At 35.6% G+C, this 18,925-nt stretch overlaps 1 protein-coding gene across 2 annotated transcripts in view; it reads right to left on the bottom strand.

Annotated features, from left to right (window-relative positions):
• Nucleotides 1-18,925, bottom strand: part of pcdh11 (protocadherin 11) — a 216,068-nt gene that overhangs the window by 177,317 nt on the left and 19,826 nt on the right. Inside the window, exon 4 of one of the 2 annotated variants that reach the window (XM_048176127.1) lies at nt 12,528-14,258. The exons of the other annotated variant lie outside the window; for it this stretch is intronic. Within the exon in view, the coding sequence (XP_048032084.1) occupies nt 14,175-14,258 (84 nt within the window). The 3' untranslated portion in view covers nt 12,528-14,174. Of the gene's footprint in view, nt 1-12,527; nt 14,259-18,925 lie in introns of those variants that run through there. 2 annotated transcript variants of the gene reach the window in all.

Here is an 18,925-nt window from a genome sequence, read left to right on the forward strand (position 1 = left end):
ATGAGACAGTTGTTGTCAGATTTCATTGGTGATTTCAAATATGACATTTAATCAAAAGCTTGGTGAACAGCTTTGGAGAATTTTACGTTTCCCCATTCAAAGAGATAGGAGCTACATTTGCAAGTCTAAGAGGCATTTCAAAGATAGCCGCAGAGTGAAATAACTTGTCTTAAAGGGACTATGCTATTAATCAGCAGTAATTAGGAGTTTTATTGAGGCAAAAGCTATAACTATATCAAGTATAGTATCTAAAATTTATATTAGATACTATACATTTAATAAGTGGGTAACACTAAGTAAATGCATTAAATAACAAAGAACAATACATTTATCATACATATTCAGAATTATTCACGCCTCCATGCATACTGTATTTCTAAACAAAAAGTGTCTTACAAAATTGAAATGCATATATTGTTTTGTGTGAATGGGTAGGCAGGATGATTTTCACATAATTTGAAGGAAAAAATCTAGCCTTCTACCTAGTCTTGTGGACACATATTTAGTATTTGTTTTGTGGCCTTATTTCAGTGACATATTTTTTTTTTCAATAACCATGCATAAACGTTATTCTCTCAAAAATACAAACATACATGTTGCTCACATATTATGGTAGCCTAGTTCGTGCTGAATACAGTGTGACGACAATTTTGCCATTAATAATCAATAGTAACTGAAAAAAAGCACAAATGTTAGGGCATGTCAAAACCTCTCCAGAGAGTTAATGTCACCTAAATTTTAAATGAACCTTATTGCAAAGTCTTACCAATCTGGATGGACAAATGTAGCTATGGGATCAACCAGAACCATCGCTCCTGTAAACACTGCAGCTGAGCTTCTGTAAACTCTTTGTAGACTTGATTTAGAGTTATCAGGCTCTAAATCAAGTTAGACAGAGCTGCCAGTCCACAGGCACTCTCGCCTTTGTTTAATTAGTACAGATTGACTCCCTCATCAGAGTGTGAAACGTGCTAAAGGAGGACTATGAGCAATGGCACTCATTTCCTTCATTGATTTTAATATCATTCAGTACGATAGCTTTGTTGTGTCACCGATGTGTCTTTACACCTGAGGTCCTTGCCACGCAAACAAATAGAAAACAAGCACAGCGAATACTCCACACTTAAAGCTTGACAGCACTTTAGTCAGACTTCAAACTACGTGTGACTGCAGCAAAATGACGATCTGCTCTGGTGAAGGCTGAGGTGAATATATTTCATCTCGTGAGATCTAACCAGCCAAAAAACATCACAAATAACTACAGTGTCTGCAGAAATCACATGCAGTAATCCGTTTAACTGATCTATCAAAGGTAGACTTCACATGTTCAGCTAATGAATCAGTTATGACTCCCAGTCTGATTGTTTCAGAGCGAGTTTTAACACGATCGAATGAGCTCAGCTGTTCATTTTAAGGGACAGTCGCTCAATGTTTTGGGGGAGGAATAACATTATCTGTCCATGTGCTTGGCTTCTGCTTATTGAGATTTATCATGCCCACCATCCATGGCACTCCAAAGGCATCCGCCCCATGCAGACAGATTGCAGAACAGCCAAAGCCCATTTGCATTTAAAAAAATAAAAAATAAATAAATAAAAAAGAGAGAGAGAGAGAGAGAGACAAAGCAATACAAAAGAGAATTGTACTGCCTTTTATCTGGCGATAAAACAACTTTAAAAAATACAACATTTGATACAGCAATGACCATATGAGATGTTTATGCCTTTATGTGTTGTCAAAACATCAGTGAGCTTTGGAAAAAAAGCAGATGCTTTGGTCTGGTCTTATGATTTCATTTTTTTTTTTTTTTTAAAGTCTCGAAATACGATCCAAGCGGTTCCGTTCAAACATTAAAATCTCAAACACTTTGAAAGGCGTGCTTTAGGTGTATTTACAGCGCAAAAGAAAAGTGCTTGGGTTGAAAAAGCATTTGTTTCGTTTTAGCATTGAAAAGGTGTTTAAAAAAATGTTTCATAAGGAGCGTAAGACTGCACCCAAGGAAAGTCATTTATCTTTCAGCTCCTCTTTGTCCTATTTATTTAGAAAATATACACAATTTTTCAAGCACCCATCATGTGTGACAAAAGCCACTACTGTTAGATGGAGGGAAGCAAAGAGTATGGCAAAGGTATTAAACAATACAGTAGCTTTCAAAGTGCTTACTAGGCAAGCGGCAGGCATCCGAAGGCATGCGGGGTCTACAGGGCAGCTCTCTGGGGCCGACAATCTGTACGAACAGTATGTTTCCAGCTCCAGCTCACATTCCCCTGAACAGCAGGTCTGCCTCTCTTACATTTGACTGCCTGCAGCCAAATTTAATCTAATGAACGCATAATGGCTCACACACTATCCTATAATGAAATCTTCTCGGGTCTGTTTTGCAATGTAATACCCGAGCTGACATTTTGTTGACATTCCAGATCAGGATTTTGTACTTAAGTCCAAAGCAAGACAAAGTTTGGATGTCATAAATACATAACGATCTTTACTATGAATAGCGATATTAAAAATAGCAAGCTTTCTGCCCTGATATTGACATTTGCTAATAACCCCTGCCAGCAAGTTAACTTTGGAAGAATGTCAATTCAATCTTGCATAATTCTCATTTCTTTGTCTCCTGTAAACTTTACAGTCTGTCCGCTCTCACTGAACGGGTCTGGCCGTCTGCTGCACAGACTGCGGACGGGGATGCATATTAAATCGAGAGCACCGGCCGTTTAATCTGGCCTCTGATCGTACGTTTTTGTCCAATTACAAAGGAAAGCTAATTTAATTAAATTCCATTCCGCATCTTTTGACCACCTTATACAATGTTGATCTGTTCTGTTAACACTCCTCCGTCCAGTCTAGGACCGGTTCACCTTTAAAAGTGCATAATATGGTCTCCTGGCTACGTGACATCCATACTGCCATCCACTCTTGTCGTTCTGAGCTCTAATGAGTCTGCTGCGGACTAATTAGAGAAATATGTCTCGGTTGCGCTTGTTGTCCATCCCTGATGATGAGGTGGTAAAAAAGTAGAGACGCAAAAATGAAAGGTTGAGAGAATTTGCTTCTCTCTAGCATTAATTAAAGGAAGGTTATACACTACCGTTCAATTGTTTGGGGGCGGTACGATTTTTTGAAAGAAATCAACTTTTTTTTCAGCAAGGATGTATTAAATTGATCAAAAGTGACAGTGGAGACTTTTATAATGTTCTTTTTCAAATGAATGCATTTCTTTGGAACGTTCTATACTTATATGTGCAACTGTTCTCAACGCTGATAATAATAAAAAAAGTTTCTTATGCAATAAATCAGCATATTAGAATGATTTCTGAAGGATCATGTGACACTGAAGACTGGAGTAATGATGCTGGAAATTCAGCTTTGATCACAGGAATAAATGACATTTTAAAACATATTAAAATAGAAAAGAACTGTTTTAAATGGTAATAATGCACTACCGGTCAAAAGTTTTGAATGGTAAGATTTTTTTAATGTTTTTAAAAGAAGTCTCTTCTGCTCACCAAAGCTTCATTTATTTGATCCAAAATACAGCAAAAACAGTCATATGTGAAATATTTTTTACAATTTAAAATAACTGATTTGCTGCTCAAGAAACATTTATTATTAATTTATTATTATACATTTATTATTAAAAGTTTGGGGTCAGTAAGAGTTGTTTTTCTTTTGGAAAGAAATTAAAGAAATTAATACTTTTATTCAGCAAGGATGCATTAAAATTGATCCAAAGTGACAGTATAGGCATTTATAATGTTGCAAAAGCTTTCTATTTCAGATAAATGCTGTTCTTTTATCTGACTTTCTATTAACTGTTTTCAACATTGATTATAATAATAAGGCAGCGGCTACTTGCACTAAGTGAAAATAGCATATTTTCTTAGCGATAGATGCTATTTACACCAAGTGAAAATAGCAATTTATTCTATTTACACTAAGTGACAATAGCAATATTTTCTTAGTTATATGATATTTACACTCGTTCTTTGCAATAAGAAACAGTAATTAGATGCTGTCTATACTTTATATTGGCAGATACAGTACTTTTTGCACCTCAGTGTTTTTGTACATTAACAGGATACAATAATATCACGGTGTAAATGATTATATTTATTAAACACTCGTCAAGGAGTTTATTTCCACTTTTAGAACATTATTTTTATTAAAAAGAAAGAAACCCCTTTCTGGTGTGAAATGTGATGGAAAAATGGAGAAGAGTGAGCTCGGCAAAAGGCGGATTCGAACCTGTGTCTAAAAATCCAGGTCTGCGAGCCTTACTCGCTACTGCTGCGCCACTGAAGATGTTGAATTCCATGCAATTTTAAACTTGAGTGGCCCAACCAATCATTGGTGGGCGGAACTAGTGTAAATAGCATTTGCCAACAAGGTGCATTATTTGCACTTAGTAGACACTCCGTAATAATACATGTTTCTTGAGCAGCAAATCAGCATATTAGAATGATTTCTGTAGGATCATGTGACCCAGAAGACTGGCGTAATGTTGCTGAAAATTCAGCTATGCCAACACAGAAATAAACTGCATTGGACCGGTAGTGTATTGTTACTGGATTTTTGATTGGTGAGCATAAAAGACAGTGATCAGTGAAAATTATTATGACCCCAAACTTTTGAATGGTAGTGTGTTTCAGTATTCCTTTTATTTATTTTCAAATATCAGAAATGCTATTCATAAGAAGCTATTCAGACCAGGCTTGGGAGTGACGGCTGCCTGATCGGTGCGACAAACGCAAGCGGCGTTGAGAGACAGCTCTGTTGAGGGGCTATTATATAGTCAACAAAGTAACAACGGCTTGGAGTAAATCGCTTGTCCATTGTGTGGTCAAACATTGTTCGGAGCAGGGTTCAAAAGCCTGCCCTAATTGGGTCTCGCTCTAGAGACGTCTACTCCATGTCAGCCATGTAGCATAAACTCGGCAGCAGAGCGGAGCAGAGAGTGTCTGAGGCTCAGTGATTAGCACCCTGCCCGGTTAATTTTAGCAAGGTTTGGAACAGGACTAATCAGGAATTAAGAGTCGGCATCCACCCTAAACCGCCTTCTTTACGCCATCACAGGGGATACTTTCAGGATAGAAAAAAGGCAATTGTCTGCTGTCTCCGATTATCCCCAGGAAAGCCTATAATCTGGCTGACAGTACTTAAGGAGTCAAGCAGCAAATAAACAACATTGATTATCATCCACTGTTCTTTTTTTCCCCTCTTTATTTTTTGTCCTGTAGATAGATGAGGAAGTTTGGTGGCTCCAACCCCCCTTCTTACCATCTGCTTCAGCAAATGTTAAGGCTGGATAAATACCCCTGAGTCCTCTGTTCAAACCAGATTATCAGCTATTCTAAGAAATGGTTGGGCTCTTATCGTCTTCCAATCTCTATTGCGAGCGTAAATCAAGAAATCTGTGCTGGATTACCTGGATTACAGTGGCTCTGAACAGTGTCTTTAAGTAAACGCCTCCCAACCTGACTTTAGCCGATCTTCTGCTTACCCACTTAGAAAAGATCGCATGCAAATGTCCTGCGACACTCAGCTGGTCATCCGTTCCACACGCCACCGTTTCCTAGAATAAGCCCTGAAGATGCATGGAAGAACTGCTTTCTATGGAAAATTAACACATGCGTTTGTGTTTTTCACAAATGTGGCGTGATAGTTCACCACTAAATGAAAATTCTATCATCATTTACTCACCCTCATGTCATTCCGAGACTATTTGACTTTCTTCACAGTACAACACAAAACGAGACAATTTGAACCACGCTGCTTATTTCCATACAATGAAAATGCATTTCTCCTTTTGTGTTGAAAGAAAGTCATAAGGAGTTTGAAAGACATTAGGGCGAGCAAACGATGGCATAATTTTCATTATGTGAATTAATTCTTTAAATTTTTTATAATGTCAAATGAGCCAAGGCTTCAGTATGTTACATTGCAAATAAATTGCATAAAGCAGCACTAATATTAAATCAAATGCCTTACAATGAAAGTGACTCAGCCGTGCTTTATATAAGATAACAGTGAAAGAGTCATGTGAGCGTAACCTTAACTATTTCCTTTCTTCTGCAGAACACAAGAGACAATACTTTGAAGAATGTTGGTAACCAATCCATTTGGTGAGGCATTTCTCAAAATGTCTTCTTTTAATGTTTCACAAAAGAAAGAAAGTCAAATAGGTTTGGAGTGAGTAAATGATGAGAATATTGATTTTGGATGAACTATCCCACTTTAACATACTAAAAAAACTTGAAAACATCATGCCATTACTTAAATATTGAAATACATTACTTAAATACTGAAGATGTGGCATGCAAAAGATACCTTGCTACACTCTAAAAAAATGGGTTGAAAGTTGGGCTGAAATTGGACAAACCCAGCGATTGGGTTGTTTTAACCCTGAATGGTTTTATTTAACTCAACTATTGTTTAAAAACGACTGTATTGCTTGCTTAAAATGAACCCAAAATATGTTGGAAATTAACATTCATTAATATGTTTAATAAATTAACATTTATTAATAAGTTTCATGAATAATTAAACAATAAACATTAAATGGCTTTTTAATAAATGTTCACCTTTTGATTATTATTGTTGCCTCTAGTAATTTTGTGTCTGATTTTTAATTTCCAACCTATTTTGGGTTCATTTTAAGCCAGCCATATAGTCATTTTTAAACAATAGCTGGGTTAAATAAAACTGTCTGGCACGTTGGGCAAACATTTAACCCAACCGCTGGGTTTGTCCATTTTCAACCCAACTTGGGTTGTTTTTAACCCAGCATTTGTGTAGGAGTGTAGGATGACTATGCAGACAAAATGAAAAACAAGCTCTGGAAATTGAATTCTGATCCCTTGTTTCAGAAGAATGTATTTCTTAGACAGTGTCCTCCTGAAGATTAGTGTATAACAACGTTCTTCAATTGAATTTGGAGAGCATTTAATCAGACAGCAGTGTATTTATTTTGAAGCTTTTTTACATTTTCCCTTTGGAATAATAAGCCTATACAACCTGGCAATCCTAGACAAACAAGAGCAACAATCATGTTTAAAAGCAATTCCTAATCTCCCCCGAAAACCAAGAAAAAAAAAAAGCTATATGGTGGTAGAGCTGCTTTAACGTCAGTCGTGTTTCATTTAAGACAGTCTCTTCTGCATTAGGATGCTTTTGAATGTGATCTAATTGACAAAACACTTCTGTACCGAAAGAAACGTCTGCATATATACAGAATCATAATTCTTTTCCTTAATCAATAACATCATCTATCTCAGAGCAATTGTATGTAAATCTATGCAGCCTAAAAATAGTTATCACCGTGTGGCTTGTGAATATTTATACCATTGTACTTTTAACCAATGGGCACATTTTAACAAGCCACAGCGACAACCGGCGCCTTTAAGAACCGCTTCGATTTTTGAACACACAAATGTAGAACTGCAAAAAAGCACGATTGAATTATTCAGTTTGGCAGAGATTTGGCAGCAGGAGTGCGCTGTACTGCCTTGAGTGCAAATAACAGAGACCATCTTCCTGTTTCCTTCACCGCTGTACAGAAAATGCATAAATAGCACTACATAGAGATAATCAGCAAACCCTCTGGGGCTTGGACACAATATTCTCAGTCTGCAGTAATTCCCTCGTGTACCTGATCATTTATAACGTCGGACGACTCTCCGGTACCCTCAAATCCCGGCCCCATTCTGCCCCTCTGTGTGTGATGTAATACTGAGGACACAGGATATGATCGATATGAATTATAAATATGATCTCAAGACATATGTTTTGTTGCACTTTCTCAGCAATCTGATCCTGGTCTGTCCTCCTCGAGATTCATTTTGTCATTCTAAAGTCCAGTCGATTTATTAATTCATGAGCTCTCCTATGGTGCAGTACTCTCATAGTCAGCACCTGCTGGAGAGGTTCTTTCATAGGCATTCAGAGTTAAGTAATGCAATTCCTCACTGGTTTCACTTTCATTGTGCTGTGGCAGTGCAGCTTGTTTGGAATCATTAAGTTTCCTTAAATTAAACAAAATTAAATGCAACTCCTTATTTATTTTTAGAAATAATTTATGCATTTATTCTTTCCCACCAACACACACGGGAAAAGAAAAGTGAAAATCAAGCGATGTGTTACTGAGGACTGGAACAGTGTGCAAAGTCAGATGTGAAAGTGCTATCAAATGTAACATTAAAACAATAGATCACCCAAAAATTAAAACTTTGTCATCATTTACTCAGCCTAATGACGTTCCAAATCTGTGTGACTTTTTCTTCTGTAGAACACAAAAGAAGATATTTTGAAGAACTGTTTTAATGAAAGTCAATGGGGACCAAAACAAAACAAAACAAAACAAAACAAGGCTGCATTTATTGATGAAAAAAAAATAAAAAAATACAGCAAAAACAGTAAAATTGTGAAATATTATTGCAATTTAAAATAACTGGTTTCTATTTTAATATATTTTATAATATAATTTATTTCTGTGATGCAAAGCTGAATTTTCAGCATCATTACTCCAGTCTTCATTGTCCATTGATCCTTTAGAAATCGTACTAATATGCTGAATTGATGCTCAAGAAATGTTTTACTAGTATTATCATATTATTATATGTTTTACTTTCCCTCCAGGATTTTTTGATGAATACACTGTTCAAAAGAACAGCATTTATATGAACAACAAATCTTTCCCAGTAAATGTCTCCGCCATCATTTTTGAACAATTTAATGCATCCTCACTGAATAAAAGTATTAATTTGAATGAACAAAGTCTCACTTTGTGTGTAAATGACTTTCATTTTTGGGGTGAACTGTACATTATAAAAAATGCAGGGTTAAAAACAACCCAAGTTGGGTTGAAAATGGAAAAACCCAGCAAATGGGTTGTTTTAACCCAACGGATGGGTTAAATGTTTGCCCAACCTGCTAGATAGTTTTATTTAACTCAACTATTGTTTAAAAATTACTGTATTGTTGCTTAAAATGAACCCAATTAACATTCATTAATATGTTTAATAAATGAACATTCATTAATAAGTGTAGTGAATAATTAAACAATAAACATTTATTAAATTGCTTATTAATAACTGTTCACCTTTTGATTATTATTGTTGCCTTTAGTAATTATCTGTCTGACTTTTAATTTCCAACATTATTAGCAAGCAATACAGTCATTTTTAAACAATAGTTGGGTTAAATAAAACATTTAACCCATCCGCTGGGTTAAAACAACCTAATCGCTGGGTTTGTCCATTTTCAACCAAACTTGGGTTGTTTTTAACCCAGCATTTTTTAGAGTGTACAACACGTTCAAGGTTGTTTTAGGCTAATGTGGTCAATCCCTGAGGCATCTCCATTATTAAGGCTGTAACTTAACAGACTCAGTTAATCAGTCTCCTTATTGACAGTTGCTTTATTCGATTATGAGCGAACATGCAGGTACGTTAGTTTTGTGCACACCAAATGGGGCCACATGATTCATGGCATGCAGCTAGCATTTCTATTTGATTCAATGGGAATTCTCCTTCCTCTAAACGCTGTCAAACAAGTAATACATTTAAGTTCAATGCCACAAATCAAGCAGAGCCAACACACAAAACTCTTCTCAGCTGTCACAGTCAGTTTGAAGAATAACAATGGCTAAATTACATATCTTTAAGAAACATAATTGGCCAGCAGATGGAGACCAATCTGTTGGAAGATTTTTGCCCATTCTTTAAATCCAAAGACAATAAGACTCTCTGAAATACTTGATTGTGATTGGTCGATTGCGGCATTCTGCGTTCAAATTTGTATAATGACCACTTGACAGTAGCCTATAATTGACCGTTGTATAAGGCAACTGATTTTCCTACATGATCTTTTTTATAACTCTGTAGTCTATTTCTTCTCAAACAACCGATAAAATGTTATTTACATTTATGCATTTGGCAGACACTTTTATCCAAAGCAACTTACTGTACACTGCATTTAAGTGTTATATTTAATTAATTCATACATGTCCTGGGATATGAAACCCATGACCTTGGCATTGCTAGCACCATGCACTACTGTTTCTGTTTGAGCTACAGAAACATAAAATCATATAAATTCAAATCACTATTTCATGTATATTCTTTTATTTATTCGGTAGACGCTGTGTTGTAGAAGCAGCAGCCTGCTGATTGCACATTATCTCTTACATATCTGACACAGAATCATTAAACATGATTTTATGTTTATCTGAAATGCTTGTGCAAGCTGAAGTGAGCAAAAGTGTTTTACGAAAGAGCAAACGTGCTTTGGTTATGGTCCTATCACTCAGTTCTTATGGAAGTGTGCATGCCAACATATAGTTATGAATGTACTTTAGCACATTGAAAGTTTACATTGCGATATTAATAGCAGGCTGACATTTGCACACTACCTCAGAAAAAAAGAAGATATAAGCTCAACATAGTGCATGTGCACCATCTTCTCTAATCGCCAAGGACATATTTCCCTCAAGGGAAATGGTTAGCTCTCCAGTCTAGCAATTTAAAGTAACTTTGATAAGCAATTAAATTGTTTTCTATTGCGCCTCTCATTTCTCCCTTCTTTCATGTGAACTTCTGGAACAGATGCTTTGAAACCACATACATAGGAACAATGGCTGGCTCTTGGGCCTGCTGACAAATAGATGTTGAGAAAATACAGTTGTGTGATCAGTGAGCCTTAAACATGGTCCAGTCTTATGAAAAGGTATTTAAATTGATGCATAAATTTCAGTGCAGTTGCATAATTGGGCTAAATAAATGTAGTTGTGTAATTTATGTACTTCCACAGACTACAGAGTACTTGTGCGTTTAAAGAGCCAATGCGGCCCAACTTCACTTTCATGTTTTATATAGACTTTAAATGGATAGTTAACCCAAAAAAATGAAAATTCTGTCATTAATTACTCCCCCTTATGTCGTTCCACACTTGTAAGACCTTTGTTCAACTTCGGAACACAAATTAAAGGATTAGTTCACTTTCAAATAAAATTTTCCTGATAATTTACTCACCCTCATGTCATCTGAGATGTCCATGTCCTTCTTTCTTCAGTCGAAGAGAAATTAAGGTTTTTGATGAAAACATTCCAGGATTATTCTCCTTATAGTGGACTTCAATGGACTCCACTGTTGAAGGTCAAAATTAGTTTCAGTGCAGCTTCAAAGGGCTTTAAACGATACCAGACGAGGAATAAGGGTCTTATCTAGTGAAACGATCGGTCATTTTCTTAAAAAAATACAGCTGTATATGCTTTATAAACACAAATGGTCGCCTTGCAAGTGCTTCCGCCATTCCACCTTCTGTATTCTTCAAAAAGCTTACGCTGTATGTCCTACGCCTTCCCTCTTCAGTTTACGGAACGAACGCAACTCCAGTTCCTTTTTTTTTCGTAAGTAGAATAGGGAAGGCGTAGGACATACAGCGTAAGCTTTATGAAGAATACGGAAGGCGGAATGGCGAACCGTTTGGAGTCCGTTGAAGTCCACTATAAGGAGAATAATCCTGGAATGTTTTCATCAAAAACCTTCATTTCTTTTCGACTGAAGAAAGAAGGACATGGACATCTCGGATGACATGGGGGTGAGTAAATTATCAGGAAATTTTTATTTGAAAGTGAACTAATCCTTTAAGATATTTTTGATATTTTTTAAAACAAATATAATGACTTTATTCAACAATATCTAGTGATGGGCGATTTCAAAACACTGCTTTATGAAGCTTCGAAGCTTTACGAATCTTTTGTTTTGAATTAGTGGTTCAGAGCGTGCATCAAACTGCCAAAGTCACGCCCCCCAGTGGTGAACCATTGAAATTTCAAAACACTTATAATGTAACAAAGCCTCGTTTACTGAAATCACATGACTTTGACAGTTTGATACACGCTCCGAACCACTGATTTGAAACAAACGATTCGTAAAGCTTCGAAGCTTCACGAAGCAGTGTTTTGAAATAGATATTGTTGAATAAAGTCATTATTTAGTTTTTTTGGCGCACAAAAAGTATTCTCGTCGCTTCATAACATTAAGGTTGAACTACTGTAGTCACATGAACTTTTTAAATATGTCTTTAGTAGCTTTCTGGGCATCTGAAAGTGTTAATTATCTTGCTGGCAATGCAGGCCTCACTGAGCCATCGTATTTTATCAAAAATATCTTAATTTGTGTTCTGAAGATGAACGAAGGTCTTGCAGGTTTGGAACGACATGAGGGCGAGTAATTAATGAGAGAATTTTCATTTTTTGGTGAACTAACCCTTTAATTAATAAACCACAACATTTAAACTTTATGCTTTAAAAAGGAAATTGAGTAATATATTCAATGGGAATATATACAGTGGGGTCTTTTTTTAATCATCATTTGCAGAAGTATATAAGTATATAATAATATCATTATTATAATATTTTTTATTATTATTACTATAAAATCACTATTGGTCTCAGACTTTTTAAGACACGACTGCATACGAATGTGAAATTGTTTGGTTAATAAATGACGCATGGAAATGTGCAGTACAATGCAAAAGACTTTAATAAACTTCCAAAGCTCAAACATACATAAAACAGTTATATACAGTTGACTTCACATGTTGGCAAATCAAAGTAGAATACAAAGATAATGTAAGGTGTTTCATATATAATGAAAGTGACCATCTCCCTTACATTAAAAAGAAAATGTCCATTTCTTTCTTTTTTTTTTTCTCTCCCATCTCTTTCTTCGTCTATCGCAAATATCCAGGCATGTCTAATTGTATCTTGCACAGTGCTACAGTTTTCTGCGTGAGTCATTCTGTGTTTCCTACTCCAGAGCGTTACACTTGACACCATTAAGACATCCGATACCTCTGCATGAATAAGAGGTCAAACATTTGGGCCCAAAGACACTTCTACAAATCAGTCCATTTGCTAAAAAGGAGTAAATTACTGCTTGAACAAAAGTGCTATCCATCGAAGCAATTTATTAGTGATGTAATAGTCATTCAAGACGGAAATACCCGACTGTTAAGTTTCACAAAAGAAAGCTTTAGCTGTGGGATGCTTGTTATCACAACTTTAAAGTGCTCATGTAGGGTGAGTTCTGGTTTAATCGTAAAATTTATTGCTGTTGACATAACATCTGAATAGTCCACATTGTATTTCCGTGCTCTGTACTGTATTGTATTATCTACTTTTAATATACTTATTTTTTTGTTGTTTTTTCGTCTTGGTTGTATGAATACATAGCATGTCAGTTTCAGAATATACAAACACCCAGGTGATGTAACTAAAACCTACCATCTCGTATGACAGATCGCCGGAGGCTTTCTATTCAAAATCAGTTAAATACATCTCACAGGTTATATTGGCTCTGGTAAAAGCGGACTACAACAGACAACACATAAAGGTCAGACCCGGTGTCCCTTTCTACAGCGTACGAGGGGATTCTTTGATTAGAAAGCGGGAGTGCTGTCCCATATGATTGCAGCTTAGTAAAGCATTAGGGCTATATTAGAATCTTCCACGTCCCAAATTCAGAGGCAATCAGTGACACAGCCAAAGCGTGCCGGTACCTCCTAAGGAGGGCCGTGCTTTTCGATGTTAGCCACACGTTAACAAGCCTCGGCAATCAGTGACGAGGAGTTTGCCGTGTCAAGGCCGTGATGATAACAGATCTATCGGATACGGCGCCTGTGCGAGCACAGAATGAACAAATAAAACAGTAATAGCAGGTGAGCAAAGGATAGATAGAATGAAAAAGAAAAAAGGAAACAACCACCAGGCACGTCGAAGTTTCATCGAACTTTGTCTAATGTGTCAATCAAGTGAACAAAATCAATAAATAGACACACAGACGACAAGGACTGTGATGCTGCTATACATAAATACATATCTATATAAACATCCTATACAGTGGTCTTTGCCATATTCATATTCCATTTGGATAAGCAGAGTGGAGGTGTCTCTTGTGCCCTATTTGGTGCAACCGGTGAATGAGGACAAAAGGGTTTAAACAAAGCATTTCAAACCTCCTACAAGTCACAAGCAGAGTTTTGGACGGTTAAATTAGTCTGATGTTGCTCTCTAGGACTCGTTTGAGGCTGGAGATTCTGTACAGTTCACGTTTTCACCTCTTCAGTGAGTGCCTTCCTCTCCCTCCCTCCCTCTCTTTAGGAAATGGCAGCTAGAGATTGATTTTTATCCTGTGGGAGCGAGCTGTACCTGTGCCACAGAGTGTGCCATAGAGTGGTGGTTTCAGTGCCGTCTCCTGTAATATAGAGAGACAGACAGATATAGGGAGATTGTAGTTACAAAATCATCTGGCTTGCTAAGCTGCAGTATGTACTGTGTAAGATGATAATGAAGTCCTCTCTCTCTCTGGACATATACATTCACATGCATACATAAAGAGAGAGAAAGAGAAAGCATTCTTCAAGGAACAGACTAAAAGAGGTTGGTGCTATTTTTATTTATTTTTTTCCCCTCGTCGGATTTACCTTGAAGAATGCTGGGTGTTATCAACGGGTAAAAGTGACTAGTCAGTGCATGCAGGTAAACCAAATTGCTTTTTGCTCCAAATGTGCTGTGACATCCACCACACTACAGCAACACTCATTCATTGATGACAACAGGAAGCTCATGTGACTAAACACATTTCTTTTTTAAATATTTTTGGTGTAAGAAATTTGTTTTAAAAAATAACTAATAAAATTGACTCAACTAATAAAGTTATATTCACTTTTTCTGAGTCAACCTCTTAAATTCATCACTGAAATGTAAGCGACAGTGGATGTGTTGAATCTAATGAGCATGTGCAAGAGAAAAGTACCATTTCGAAGCTCTTTATAGTTACTCTTCAACAACGCCAAAAACATTAAGCGACTTTTTCAAGCCTACATTACAGTGCAGCTTAACTGATAGAACACAACCCTAGCAATGTCAAGGTCATTGTTCATTTACCAGGAAACACACATGCTGATAAAATGTACAGTATATAATGGATTTAGGTTGTTTTGGTGAGAAAAAAAAAATCTACCTTACACTGCTGTCTCAACATAAAAAATGCAGAAACAGTAAAACAGTAATGATGTGAAATGATGTTACAATTTAAAATATCTATTTCCTATTTTTATATTGTTTTAAAATGTCATTTATTCATGTGATGGCAAAGCTAAATTTTCAGCATCATTACTTCAGTCTTCAGTGTCACATGATCCTTCAGAAATCATTCAAATATGCTGATTTAGTGCTCAAGAAACATTTGTTTTGATCATTAGTGTTGACAGCTGTGCTGATTAATATTTTTTTGTGGAAACCATGATGCAATTTTTTGATGGATTCTTTGATGAAAGTTCAAAAGAAATGTATTTATTTAAAATGGAAATGTTTTGTAACCTTATGAATGTCTTTACTCTCACTTTTGATCGATTTAATGCAACCTATATATATATATATATATATATATATATATATATATATATATATATATATATATATACACAGTACAGTCCAAAAGTTTGGAACCACTAAGATTTTTAATGTTTTTAAAAGAAGTTTCGTCTGCTCACCAAGGCTACATTTATTTAATTAAAAATACAGTAAAAAACAGTAATATTGTGAAATATTATTACAATTTAAAATAACTGTTTTATATTTGAATATATTTCACAAAGTAATTTATTCCTGTGATGGCAAAGCTGAATTTTCAGCATCGTTACTCCAGTCTTCAGTGTCACATGATCCTTCAGAAATCCTTCTAATATGCTGATCTGCTGCTCAAGAAACATTTAATGTGTACAATTGTACAAAATATTTGTGTACAATATTTTTTTTCAGGATTATTTGATGAATAGAAAGTTCAAAAGAACAGTGTTTATCTGAAATCTAATCTTTTGTAACATTATAAATGTCTTTACTGCCACTTTTGATTGATTTAATGCATCCTTGCTGAATAAAAGTATTCATTTCTTTAATTTCTTTTCAAAAAAATAAAAATAAAAATTCTTACTGACCCCAAACTTTTGAACGGTAGTGTATAATGCTACAGAAGCTTTGTATTTCAGATAAATGCTGTTCTTTTGAACTTTCTATTCATCAAGGAATCCTGAAAAAAAAAGTACACAACTGTTTTCAGCATTGAAAATAATCATAAATGTTTCTTGAGATGCAAATCAGCATATTAGAATGATTTCTGAAGGATCATGTGACACTGAAGACTTGAGTAACGATGCTGAAAATTCAGCTTTGCATCACAGGAATAAATTACTTTGTCAAATATATTTAAATAGTACACAGTTATTTTAAATTGTATTAATATTTCACAATATTACTGTTTTTTACTGTATTTTTAATTAAATAAATGTAGCCTTGGTGAGCAGACGAAACTTCTTTTAAAAACATTAAAAATCTTAGTGGTTCCAAACTTTTGGACTGTACTGTATATATATATATAGTTGAAATATATATACTGTATACATATATATATATATATATATATATATATATATATATATATATATGGCATAATGTGAGATATATACACTTCTTTTATTTTTATTTTTTTTTTATGTAATAACCAGAATATTAAACTAGCATCAGGGCAATACTGTTAATGGCAAACTTGTATTTCACTTATGATTATCTATGGGAGAATCAAAAAAAAACAAAAAGGAAAAAAAAAACAAAAAAAAACAGAGAACATACTTAAAGCTTGTGAGTATTAAACGAACATGCAGAATATATTGCTAAAGGGCGAGATGTACAAGAATTGCTGATGGGCTAAATGCTGCAAAAATCGCCTGGAGTTTGACACAACTGGAAGTAATCAATATAGAGAGAGAAATTCAAGAGAGATTAATCAGTTCATGAATTTCTAAAAAATGTGTTTGGTTAGAAATCTAGGCACATCTGCCCTATACCCGGCGAGATTCAAAAATGAAGCAGTATTTGAATAATTGAAACGAGGGTGGGTTAGATCACAAACTGTGGACTCAAGGACATACTCTCCCATATTTTATGATGTTTTTGAAAAGCTGAATGTACCATGAAGCCTGATGCAAAGAAAATGTGTTTGACTGTGAGGCCCCATAAGCCTGTGAGGGCATATTATTACCAATCTGAATGAAGACGGGCTCGCATGTAACATGAGTTTAGGATGGCGAAGCCACTGACCTCAAATACACCCCTGCTCTGAATATAGAGGCCTTATAGCGTTTGATTCGACTAGCGTTCTTGCATATTCATGGCCTTGCCGGGGATCAGTCAAGTATGGTGGAATTTACTTGATCTGCCACAACTAAAGTGTGTATTCAGACAGAAACCCCCAACCCCCCCACCCCCACCACCGGAGGGACTGACCTCTAAAATCACTGTCTGAGAACAGGGAGCGCAAAAGATAAAAGAAAGGCAGAGATGAGTGAAAGGGGTGGGAAAGAGTTTCGTGGTGCTGAGCGGAATGCAGAATGGACCTCTGATGGTATTATGAGCCATATGGCCCATAAATATGTTGTATTTTGACAAGCTTTTCTTTGATGCTGACATCATTCCCAGCCCCCTAAGCATCCCATTGACCTTCATCAACGAGCGTTTCCTGGGAGAAATGCATCTTTTAATGGTCGCTACAAATGTCCTTCCTCCTATTCATCAAGGCACATTCAGACATGATGTTTCTCAGACATCGAGATGGGGCCACTAAAGTTAAGTAATGCTGACATTTGTGCCACTGCTTTATAGCTAGCATGAGACACCAGAGCTTATGCACCAAATATGGGGCCAACGGATATGAGACATGATCTGATAATGCTGTATTTTGTATTTCTGTATTTCAATATCTGGCGTCTGTTTTTCAGTAATGTCTCTCAGCTGCTTTCCAAGTGGTGTTTAGAATGACTAAGTAAGAAGAAATATTAAAAACAATAGCTTATTTATGAAAGCAAAAATAATATTTGCCCAAAGTATGAGATTCTTAGATACTACATAACGAGCACTTCAGAAATGGAGATGATTCGGGATCGAATAATTTTTTTGAATGGGTTATTTCAATAGTCTATACCTGTCAAAGCATACAGGATACCCTTAAGATGTACAGAGATAACATACATCTCTAAGGCATGCACTGTTATTTAACCTAATGTCTTTAAAACTTGAAGAGTTTTAAGTTTCATTCTCCAAAAGAACAAAGAAAAAATAGAAATCACAGAAAGATCAGGTCCAAACCTGCCCTGAGGTAGGTTTTGAACTGCTCAAAGAAAGGGTCGATTTCAGTTCGAAAGAGAGGATTATTGAGATCAATTAAAATATATATAGAAATCAATTAGATTAATATATATATATATATATATATATATATATATATATATATATATATATATATATAGTAACTATATTATTGACAGTACAAGGCAATACATCTGAATACGATTTTACCACAAACATTTCAAAAAGAATCTGATGCAAGGTTTCAAAACCTTCAACAAATATTTCTGCATTCAGAAGCAGGAGGACAACTTTGGCAGGGCAAATTACAAACCTAACTTGAATTATGTGTCATTCCATAATCTCACTATGTAAGCAGGCTTATGTATAATGCACCATGGCAGAGCGTTGCTTTTAACTGCATTTTAAAATAAAGGCCTCATGGTGAAAATGGAACATCAGCTATGTGTGGGTGTCACCTTAAATTACCATGCACACAATGTATCTGAGTGGATATACTGTAATTTGTAAGAAATATGCAGAGGGGGATTTTCTTCAATAAGGACAAGAGCTCACAGTGGATGACATGATATTACAGGGGGAAAAAAAACAAGATTGTCTGTTATTGAATACTAATGCTACACAAAAATGGGAGGGAAAAAAAAAAAAAACACCATGTTAAAACTATTTTGGGAAGCTACTTACTGATCATGTAGATAGTGTCCTATCTAGTGTCCTATC

Source organism: Megalobrama amblycephala, linkage group LG23 (genome assembly GCF_018812025.1).
Source record: "Megalobrama amblycephala isolate DHTTF-2021 linkage group LG23, ASM1881202v1, whole genome shotgun sequence".
Classification (NCBI taxonomy): domain Eukaryota; kingdom Metazoa; phylum Chordata; class Actinopteri; order Cypriniformes; family Xenocyprididae; genus Megalobrama; species Megalobrama amblycephala.